Source organism: Centropristis striata, chromosome 16 (assembly GCF_030273125.1).
Source record: "Centropristis striata isolate RG_2023a ecotype Rhode Island chromosome 16, C.striata_1.0, whole genome shotgun sequence".
Classification (NCBI taxonomy): Eukaryota; Metazoa; Chordata; class Actinopteri; order Perciformes; family Serranidae; genus Centropristis; species Centropristis striata.
The window spans coordinates 12,034,613-12,046,847 of record NC_081532.1 but is presented as its reverse complement, the minus strand read 5'-3'; the positions used below and the strand labels follow the sequence as shown (position 1 = coordinate 12,046,847).

The following is a 12,235-nucleotide window of genomic DNA, read 5'->3' as shown; positions in this document are numbered from 1 at the left end:
TTGTACAAGTAAAATTGTTCTAGTTGCACTGCTCTGAAACACCAACGACCAATGTTTTTATGTAGCTTTAAGCAAAAGATGTACTGTAGATAAACTCTTAATAACGCATGCAGGTTTTGTTGAGATTGTTAATTAATTGTACAACATGAATTATATTGTGAAGAAAATTAAAGGATGTAAGAAATTATTGTATTTTACATAATAACAGAACAATTATTTCAAGACCACAGGAAAACTAAATGTTATACGCAGAGAGAGAGAAAAAAGAAAATAAATTATGGTCACAAGAAAACACCACATGGAAAGGAAATACCTGCATATCCTCCAAAATACTGATCACCTTTGTTTACTCAAGCATGACGCAACAGTATACTGAGTCAATGGGAAAAATAGATCAGCACAGAGAGAAGCAGGAGTTTGTTTACAATGGCTTAAACAAGTAATACAACTTTCATCTTTTGTTCTATTGGACTGTGTTATTAAAATGGAATGTTGTCCAATGTGAAATTCAAGGCCGATCTCTGCCTTACAAAAGGCAGATTCCAGTTAACTTTGTGTCATAATCTTCTCTCAAAGTAGCACAATTGTGGAGCTGTATGACGCCTGGATTCCACTGGATGCGTAACGACTCCGACAGGGGTCTGTCCGCAACGGCTGCGTATCTACGCAGTCCGTCAACACCCACCGGATCCGTCTGTGTCGGAGCTGTTGCGGACAGCAGAGTCCCGAGGACGCACGAGATCTCGCGAATTCACGCCTAATCAATTGATATAATTGGAAGATAATCAACATCTCCTCGTTAATGACTGGAGACAAATCCAGCGACTCCGTCTTAACGAGCGCTAACGAGGTCGGCCGGCTTGTTAACGAGCCGGCCGACCTCGTTAGCGAACCCGAGGTATTTTATTTTGAAAATATACCGGTGTTTTATTTTGTGTCTGTGCAAGACTTCCTGTCCCGAACGATCTGCTCTGTGCTGAATTTATGCGTAGTGCTCCGTCGTCCGACAAAAATAGAAGCTCTGCGCAAGTGTTGCGAGGGCTGTCGGATGGCCCTGCGTTGTCGGACTCATTACGCAGCGGATCTGCAGTCGGTGGAATCTCACACATTGATTATAATGGGTGCGTAACGGCTCCGACGACGGATCTGCAGCCGTTACGCATCCAGTGGAATCCAGGCGTGAGACTACAGGCACAGTGTCTGTCTGTCTATTTGAGCAGACGTAACTCCTTTAACGACTGTGTAATGCCTCTAGGAGATTTATGCAGAAGAACCAGTCCTTAATCTCTTAAATACACAACTAAAAGTTCTTCTTTCTTTCAGATCTGGCACTCATTTTGGAGAACTCGAGATGGAAAATCCCATTGGTAAAAATATGAAAGGTTAAAATACTAAATTTTTGTGATTTATTGTAAGAAGTGAAATAAAATAATAAAAGCTTCTCATTTGACATTTAATGGAGATAAAGACAACTATGACACAGAGAAATCTGGGCTTTGAAAATTAAAGTAAACATTAAATAAATTAAGTAAGAAAGGCTGAGAGTGGTTTTAAAAAAAAAAAGTATCCTCCCCCTTTATTTATAATACAAACATTTTAAGTGCATTTCCAATCAATTTAGAGAGAGAAATGTATTATTTTGCAGAAATAGTTGGATAAAAGGTTCTCAAAGTAGGGTCCCTGGAGAGTTTAATTAGTTTTTAATTGTCATTGTATAATTTATTTTTTTCAAAAGGCATCATAGTTCAACAAAAAATATTTACCTTTTCAACTACATAATAGTTCATACATTATGTTCTAACAAATTCTTGCAAATATGTTTAAAAAATGTAAAAGCTTTCTAATACATTTATTTTGTGTTGTACTTTAACATAAGAAACAATACAGAAGTGTAGGACAGACATGAGGGGTCCCTGGTATATTCTCTTTTGATGATTTTGCACAAGAAGCTAGTGGTGCTAGCATCGCTTAGCATTGGCTGCTTGCTTGCTCATTATTTAGCTACTGCAAGAGTGCTCTGACCTGAACTTAACATGGCAACGACAGGAACTGAAGACAAAACAATTTAGGCTGCTGTGTCACAGTGACCTAGATTTAGAAACAACTCTGTCTCTTCTGCCTCTGGCTGGTTAAATGTTGTTTAGCGAAACCTCAACAGTGTTTTTTATGTGTCTTTTTGTCTTTGCTTCACTGTACTTCCATGATGGGGACAGACAGGCTGACTTGTGATGCAACTATACAGCCTCTGCATGACTCAGGGAAATAAGGGAGGAGCAAAACGAGTAAAACGTAGCCTGCTTAATATCCTGCTACCAATAAAACGTGTTTTACTGAAGTTAATCTGATAAATCTCCTTGTTTTCAACCAGTTGAGGTACATTTATATTATCGAGGATTGTCCGGTCACGCCGTTATGTAACTTCTAATGTCCATTAGACTGTATTCTCTCTCAGCAGTACTGAAAGTCTGTCTGCTCTTAGCAGAGGATTTTTCTGGATGTACATCACACACACACACACACACACACACACACACACACACACACACACACACACACACACACACACACACACACACACACACACACACACACACACACACACACACACACACACACACACACACACACACACACACACACACACACACACACACACACACACACACACACACACGCACACACACAGTATCTCTGCCTCACTCAGCAGATGGAGGTTCAGTTCTCAGGCCTGCCTCAGTAACACTCACTTGTCTGAAACAGCATCAGAGCTCTGCTTCCCTCAGATAAACAACGTGACTGACATAGCATTGCACAAAAAAAGGGTGGTTATAAAAATCTAAAAATCTAGCACTGTAAGAACCACCCAACCATCACAGTTAAGAATCCCTCATCTGCAGAAAAAAAGAGCTGAAACTTAAAATTACTCTCTTGGGAAGAAACTTGATTATTAAGGAATATGTGATAATCTGGCAGTGTTTCTGTAGTTTCCCCTTGACAGACCCTGCAGGGGAATTCCCCCAACGCCCAACGTTTCCGGGAAACTGCTCTAGACTGATAGTTCAAAATGCAAATACATCACGGCCACCCCATTCCCCCAGTGCCACACGTTCGAGGGCAGCTGCTCTGCCTTCATTTACTGAAGGAAATGCTGACGAAAGATTAGACATGTTGGGACATGTTTACAGTAAAGCAACCATGCCCTAATTTATGCTCATAATGTTGGCTATTTGGGTGTTTATCTGTGAGAGAATTATGATTATGTGTTATGTGTCACAAAATACAGGAAGATTCCCTTCACAGTTTCCCAAAACCCCAGGTGATTCCTTGAAATAGCTTTTTGGGTTTGACAAACAATCCAAAAACCCAAATACATTCAATAAACAGGTATAGAATACCCCAGATTAGCAGCAAATCCTCTCACATTTGAGATGATGGAGCAGAGAATGTTTGGCTTTTTTGCTTGTTAAATTACTTGAATGATTAAGCAGTTATCAAAATGATTTGTATTTTTATATAGATCAACTAAGAGGTGCAACAAAGTCAAAGTCATTTGCTTTTCTAAAGTAACCTGTAATGCCACAAATGAATGCATTTAATTCATCAATTAATTACCATTCTGTTTCTACTGCTGGTATTAAGATAGTTAGCTGTGTGTGCCAACGCTTGCAGCTTATGTTAGAGCAGATTAACACACTGTTATTCCCTTGTTTAAACCTTTGCTCTCATGTTGTTCTGTTTTGGCAAAAGAAAAGTCCTCCATGTTGAGTTAAGTTAGACATTATAATTGTTTACATCAAGTCCTAGTCTTTTTCTATTCCGTCCAAAGTCTAAATTCGCCAGACTCACAACTTGCGTCTTCACCTCGAGCACTAGACGTCACTATACTTTCTTTTCATCCTCTCACCTGCAGAAAAAAACTCATCTTCTTCAACATAACGACATCTAAATTTAAACCTCATCCGTCATTTGCACTGACTGCGACTGGAACACGCTGATTCAGAAGTACACTGTGTGGAAACTGATGAATCCTACAGAGAATAAAACAAGTCAGAGGCTGAGAAGAAAAGAGCCATTTCGACCTGACGTATCTCCATTTGCTGAAATATACGACCCAGAGCTCTACATCACTGTGACGCCCCCAACCTCCTCTAAAGGGCTTTATAAATATTAGAAACTTTAAAGTGAAGGAGTCTTGGCACAGTCCTCGACCTCTGCAATACTAAATGTCCCACTACCGACACTGATAATCACAAGCTGAAAATTAGATATTAGGAGGTCATCTGACATAAAGTGGTTGTGTTGAGTTGAGCTCGTTTTAAAAGGCACCTGTTTTTCTTTCCTCCATCTCACCTGAGCAGCTAATTGATTGCACTTTTATTATCAGAATTTACTGCCAGCATTCGTCCCTCCATCTAGGTTTTATCACCATGCAAATAAAGCTCACCTTAAACAAAATTAGTCCCAAAGAACCTATTATTCCTCTATCCAGAGAGGCCACAGATAACACAAATCACAGCTTTACTTTCAAGGGTGTTTCTAGGAACAGCCCAAAACCACAAATCATCCTGAAGTGAAAACATACAACACATGATAAACTGTGCAATCCTGTGCCGTTTGTCAGTCTCCACCTGGTTTTTAAAGACGCAAAAAGATAAAGCTAATCTTCTCTATTTGTGAACTATTTTCAGCTATAAAAAAGCTTAATAACTCTTGTGTCATCACTATGGCTGGGTTTTAAACCTCAACACTTAACTCAATTGTGTTTGTATCTAGGGCCAGGCAATACAAAATCAATACTATAATCAAGATTAATGCTATCTTGAACTATGTTCCACTGCCCGTTGTAAAATAATAATGTTAAAAACTACTTTCATTGATTCCTAAATACATCAATAACCTGACATAAGATTTCACCAAACTGTGATACAGGAATAATTGACAATCTCTACTGAAAACTGTCTAATTCTTGTTTACTGGCTAATACATAACCTGATATAAATCAGAATTTTTATCATTTTGAAGGGTTGATATAAGTGAGCAGTGTTGACTGGGGGAAGTGTTGCTATTGACCAACCCAGATTCACTGAATACCACATGGAGACACTGAATGTACCAAGACACCAAACTGCTGACACTTCAACATCACAGGCCGACTCTAACCTTCAAGTGACCACCAGCTCCAACAGGAGGAGACTGGTTCCCCTTTCAGCTCATATTCAAAAGGTCTATCTGAGGGAAAGCACAGCTGGGTTCGCTTGGTAGTCTTTTCACAGTAACAAAAGAAGGCGAAAGGAACGTTTGGGTTCATTGTTAAGCCAAAATATTAAATCTATGCTGGAGAAACAGCATGTCAAAATGAGAGGAGATGTCCTGGATCATGATTCATTCTGCTCGGCTGGACTGAAAATACTCTGGCACTTGTACAAATACACCTACGTGTGATTCACTTTTTATTGCTAGGTCACATTTGATGATTGCAGGTGTAATTTACCTCTTCAGCATGAATTGTCTGATAATCACACACCACACATTAGGTCCCGGTTGTGTCAAGACATGTTTGAAAAGAGTGTGACCACACACTAAGCTCTAATGGTTTTATTTGTCATGTTTCAACCACAGTAGGTCTTTTTTAACTCACAAAAACATCATATTTGTGTTAAACTTGCCTTGGAGAAGAAGGGGGGAAAAGCTGTTTTGTCGAGTTGAAAGGGGTAATTTAGCTCGGTCTGGGAGAATGTAAACAAGGTGCCACCACATCTCATTATAGTTTGATGGCAGTAAATGTCAGGTTTTGCTGTCAGTTACTCAAAATAAAAAAAACTTGTTTGTATTCCCTAAAATGTGCATGAACCTACAATCAAACAGGAAGAGTAGCCTCAGAAAACCATAAAAACATAGCTGTCATGACTGCAAATCTCTCATTTTATCGCTCATTTTTATGCTAGCAATTTCAAACCTACAAATAACTGCAGATAAACAAGTTCAAGCTCTCTGGGAGGTGTTGAAAGGGGTTGTGTGGAATGTTGGAGATCACAGATAGAACTATATAATATCAAAGACATTCTAGGGCGCAATGGGACGAATATATCTGCTGTCAGTGATTGACTGAATACATTGATGGTTGTTTGGGGTGTTTTGCGTGATTTTTGGGCCAAATTTTATCCTTTTATTTTGCAAATTTAAGAATGGTCATGGCACCGAGTGAGGAAGATAAGATAGTAAGACAAGTCTGGCTAAGCGAGAGTATTTAGTTACAGGATTTCATTCAACAAGCCAATAAAAGAGATCCGCAACCAAACCTGAGTTGGCGGTTGTTGACACAATAGAAAAGGCTTTACTACTAGCACAACACCTTCACAAGTATATTACCAATCACCAGCTACTTGGCTGATGATGGCCCTCTAAAAAATGTGTTCAAGCCTAAGGCATACTATACAGGAATTGTTCCTTACTGTTTGTAAACATAACATTCAAACATAGCCCTTCCTCTCAGGCTCTTTGTCTGATTTCTCCTTGTTCGTCTATTTACTCAGCTTTGTGGCCAAAGGGAACTGTTTGAAGACATCAAGATGATAAGAAAAGAGAAAATATGGGCACAAGGCAAAGTTTCTTTAGGTAAAAACACAACCACACACTTCTAGTGGGACATAAGTTAGGGCTTAAAGGCAATAAGTTTATATGAGTATATATTGGGGTTTTTTAGGAATGTCTTGCATAGTATACCTTTAAGGTTACAGGAAAGCTGGTGCATCAAACCATCGCTGTCCTCCATTAATAAATAACCCCATCGGAATCACATAGTGATCATAAATACAACACAGTTACATACAGTACAATTATCAGAGGGTAGAAACTTTTTTTAAGATTTGGCAAATGTTTAAGCTGTTAAATGTATGTAACATCAAACTTCATGACTTCTTTACATCCCGTGCTCCAGTGGGTGGGCCTTTGTAAAAACAACATGTTATGCTAAAAATACCTTGGAGCTCTCGGATCATGAATCTCTTAGATAATCCCTGGAATTGGGACAGGCATTAATCCCCCCTGCTCTACGTCATGCCTCGGCTATTGGCAAACAACATTTTAAGAACTCACAACAAAACAAAACACCTAATGTGTACACCCTGAAGGGGGTGAGAGTGAGGTTTCTAGAAGGTCTGGCTTTTGGGGGAAGCCAGTGCTCAGAGTTAGTTTGGTGTCTGTGGGAGGAGGGAGGGTGTGTCTGCAGGGCCCTGATGCAGCACCAGAGACTTGACAGCTGTGTTTATATCCGAGAACAAACTGTGTAGCAACTAAAACAGCACAAAAGCTGAGTAGAAACACTATGATGAGTTCAGTGAACATGGGAAAACAGATAAAGCAATGAAAGATGAAGTATATGCATGCAGCTTTTGGTCACAATCATCTGCATGCACCCACACAAACACACACACACACACACACACACACATACACACACGCACACACAACTATGACATGCATAGACAGTTCAACTTACTCGTTTTTCACGTTTCTGGTCTCACTAAAGAGTTTATCCAGAAGGATCACTGCCTGCCCGAGGAAAACGTCCATTCCTATGAGCGCCCGGTGCATCACGATGAGGACCAGCTCGTTGCTCCCGGCCGGATAGCTGCTCTTCCCGCCGCTCTCCAGCACACCGGGCTGCAGCTCGAACGAGCACTCCTCCCTCCACTCCGGCTCGGTGGTCTTCTCCACCACGCAGGTCGAGTATTTCTCCTTCCCCAGCTGGATGATAGTGTACACATCGCTTGTGCCGTGCTTGCCCTTGCCCCGTAAGCCTCTGCCTCTCAGCACCGTCACCTGGACGTGTGTCGGTAACCATTTCTGGTCCTCCTCCACGGTTAGCGAGGACATGTCCCCCCTCCTCCACACAGCCAGACCGACCGACTGACCTGCCGCTCACACCGCGACGAGGCGAGGCAACCCGGGGAGAGGTGGTGGTGGTTGTCCGCCGCTTCCTCCCTGCTTTTGGGTGTGCACAGTCACATCAGCTCCGGGGTCGGCGGGCGGTGCCGCATTATGGCTGTCTGTCGTTTCTGCAAAGTTGCCGCGGTTGCCGGTTGTTTTGTGCCCTGGCCGCTGCCCGTGTTTCGCAGCAGTCTTGCTCTGCGGCAGCAGCAGCGTCCGTCCCCGCACGGCGTGTCCCTGCCTCTCTCCTCCTGCTGCCGTACGGGCCTCTCTGCGGGCAGCGACGTCACGCCTCTATCCTCCTTCTTCTTCTGCAGGACGAGGAAGTTGAACTCCGACACAACACATGGGGCTGCATGCACTCACACTACAATACAGGCCCGTGCTGGAATGTAAGGGTGTGATATTTCAACCAAATCAGGTCCACTCCTCTGAAAGAATGTAAAACTCGCCTCTATTTGGATGTGACTGCAGACACCATGATGAAGGGCTCTAGACTAAAAGCCACAAAAACAATCTTTTAAAAGCAAAATGAGGCTGCTTGAGGTCATTTTACAGCAACACATGCAAACTTTAATAAGTCCAACAAATGTTCACAACACTGTTGATGTCATTCCTAAAGATTCAAGATCCCAAAAAGTTAGTTGTTTTATGCATAATGATAGAAATTGTCTAAGTTTAGAAAAACAGGGTCCAGATGTTGTGCACATTACTTTTAGAAACAGACATTTTCTGTCTGTCTTTCAGACTTTGTGAATTACTGATAAAATATATTTCTGCATACATTTCAGTTATGCTACATATACACAAAATAGTTACAAAATCATTTTACATGTGCAAATTATATCTAAAAATTCACTACGCATTCACAAACTTCACATATGCATGCATTTTTTTCACATCTACACAAAAGGTGTTGTACAACTGCAGGCTGTAAAATGATGTGTCATTTCTTTTTCTTTTCTTTTTTTTAAAGATGCTTATTTGCTTCTTTAGGTTAGTGGCTCACAAACAACATAAAACATACACCCATGAATAACATTAAAATGTAGGGCTGCAACTAAAAATGATTTTCATCATCAATTAAAGTGATGATTACATTCTTGACTGATCATTTCATCCATAAAATGTCAGAAAATAGTGACATATATCCAGTCTAGGTTTCCAAAGTCCAAGCCGATGTTTTGATGAAGACTTTTTGTACTTTTTGTCATTCTGGGTTGGTCCATTTTTATAATCAATCTCCATTTTTGAGAGACTCAAAACAGCATTTTCTGCCATCCTTGCATGAAAAACTTCTTGAAAGTTAATTCTTGACAAAACAACTTCAACTCAAGGTGCACTTACTAACTCTTACAACATAACTGTATCACTTCATGAGCATCTTCATTGCCTCTCAAACTTCTCTTTCTTTAAGAGGGTATTTTAAGCAGTAGCAAAGACTCTTACTACTTCTTTGAGCCTGATCCAAGAACGTTTGAGGTTAAATTGGCCCTTTTAAAGCCATGGCAAGTTAAATATTCAATTTCCTCTGATATAAGTGCAGTCCTTGTTGTCTGCGTGTGCTTTGGCATACTTAAATTGTTGTACATGTGGAGGCTGGATGCACAGAGATGCACCCTAAAGCTATGTCATTGGCCCAAATGTCCCAGACAGAGAAATTGGCAGCCATTTTTGGAGCCTTGTTATGGCTTGGCTGAGTTTAGTTTTCTCTGTCTGAGAGCTGCAGGCAGTCCATACATGATGATCAGATAACTAATGCACATTAGTGCTTAAATGGCTCTTTGGCAAGGAAAACATTTTGCAAATAAATATTCTGAATTCTCTTATGAATCCTCCACTCTGTAATTATCAGATACTTTCTGACTGCTTCCCTGTTATATTACTTTTAAACTCCAAATCGTTATAAATACTTATCTTTTCATCCCCATATGATTTTTCTCTGTTATTATAACATTTCTCATTTTCTTAGAATTTACCTAATTCCCATGTTATGGTCAATGCATCTGCCAATGAATACATGTAAAAATGTACATATAAATCAGATTTCAGCCTTGTTGTTTAATTGCTGTTATAAAATGCCATTTTTTCACATTTTTATCCATGTGTGACTCTATGGATGGTTAGGTTTGTTCTGTAGGTCAACAAATGTAGTATAGACTTAAATATCCAAACAACTTTAAGATGAGTTGTTATAAGGTTTTGTGAACACATTCATGGTCGCCGGAGGATGAATCCTAACGATTCTAGATATCCCCTGACATTTCCTCTAGCACCCCCATGAGCTTCTCATTTGTGGCTTTGAATGACATGTCTTGACAACTATTGGCCATGAAATTTGTTACAGTCATTCACTGTTCCTTTAGGATAAGTAATAATATCTAGTGAACCTTTAGGGGCCAAACCATCTCAATCGCCCCCTGGTGGCAGGCTGCAGAATAGGTCATAAATCACACCCCTCCATGTTAGTAGAGGGACATGAGCCAAACTTAAAAACTCGAAACATAGGTCAAATAACTGTTTCCCAATGATGGTTTCTTTCATCATAGGTAGTTCTTATCATGCTGATGTTTGTTTATTCATTATTCTGATTAGTTTGGTTTTAATGAGTTATTTGAGCTGTAAGGCGGGGCTGTAACATCATGATTGACAGCTGATTGACTTGCGTTTGGGCGGGAACTCAGTGCCTGGGCTCCATTCTTTCACACTACTGAACAGATTCCGGCTCCAAATTAAGTCATCAGAGCAAGATGGCAGCTCCGGTATCAGGGATATTTTGTTTTCATTGTCGTACAGTGGGAGGAAGTTGAGAGGTGTCGTTCATTCTTGTTCTATGATGCAAACATTCATTATCCTTAACCGAGACTCGGGTTGCAGGGGGCTGTAGCCGATCCCAGCTGGCATTGGGTGAGAGGCAGGGGAAACCCTGGACAGGTCACCAGACTATCACAGGGCAGACTCAGGTTGTTCTCACATAGAGAGTCTGGTGGACTCGGTGTGATTAAGGGGACAAGTTGCAACATACAGTACTTTTACATGACTCTTGAAAAAAACGAATTATTGCTTTAATCCGGTTATAACTGGACAACTGAAGTGCATGTAAACATGTTAGTCTGACTAATGTCTGAGTTCTCCAACTCTGATTAAGACACCCAAATTATGAGACTGGAACAGGATTTTCGCCAACGACAAGACAACGCATGTGCACATGCTCCACCTGCCCCATCCCCCACGTTGGCATATGACCCCAGAAACAAAAACATCCAAGGGCCAGTAGCGACGGCACAAAGTGTCGAACCGAAGACAGGCTACTGTTGTAGCCCTCCAACAGCATCCGACGTTTTTTGTCTACCCCTCATAATCACCAAGAACACAAGGGATAGTGTGCACCTTATCTGCACGAGTAACGTGTACATTATGTACAAAATAAACAGAGGCGTATGATTATCCATCTTGTTGTTGTTGTTGTTGTTGGAAAAGGCCGGTTTACTGCCTTTCTCCACTTACGTACTTACTGACGTAATAGGTCAACCGGAAAGGGGGGCATATTAACCCGCTGAAACGATGTCGCCACCTAGTGTTGCGGAAGAGGATATGTTCCCGTCAGTTATTTGATTTTCTGAGTTGCATGTCAACTGGGACAAAGACAGAAGTCCGATTATACGCCAAAATGAATGCTGAATTTTAAGCATAACTCGATTAAACTGTGCATGTAAACACACTGAGTGATGCATTTTTCTTTTGGTTTGGTTTGCCCAAATTCAACCTACAATGTTCTGTGTTTTGGTTCACTTCCTCCTTCGTTCTCACCTGCAGCGACCGAACTCTGGTGCAAACGAACCGGGACCTCCATTTTTTAGCAGACCAGAGTTCAGTTCTTTGGTTTGCACTAAAAAACAATAGGACTATCTGACAAAACGCAGAACAACATTAATAAATAACACGAGCAATGACAATGTGAGAATTTTAGCATGTACAAGTGTGATAACATCTAGTCTTGGTATCCTCTGTAGAAAGTGCTCTACACATAGAGTTTATTGTATTATGAGTATGGTCTAATTTGACAGCCAATGGCACCATTTTCTTCGTCAGCACTGCAGGCAGGATTTTCCAACCAAAGCATCAAAGGTCATGACTTTAAGTCAGCCACATCTGAGATGTACCCGGCTGATATTTTTGGCACATCCTGTCGGTGTTTCTCATGATGGTTTCACTATATTAGACTATGAAAGCAAACACTATGACAGCAGATTATCCCACACTGTAGAACCTTTTCAAAAAATTCCCTTGGGGGCGTAAAGTCAGC

The 12,235-nt window shown here is 40.8% G+C and overlaps 1 protein-coding gene across 1 annotated transcript in view; it reads right to left on the bottom strand.

The window, feature by feature from the left end:
• rab11fip5a (RAB11 family interacting protein 5a (class I)) overlaps positions 1 to 8,392 on the bottom strand; it is a 34,045-nt gene extending 25,653 nt beyond the window's left edge. Inside the window, exon 1 of the mRNA XM_059353279.1 lies at positions 7,499 to 8,392. Coding sequence (XP_059209262.1) covers positions 7,499 to 7,875 — 377 coding nt within the window. The 5' untranslated portion in view covers positions 7,876 to 8,392. The remainder of the gene's footprint in view (positions 1 to 7,498) is intronic.
• Positions 8,393 to 12,235: the final 3,843 nt, after the last annotated feature.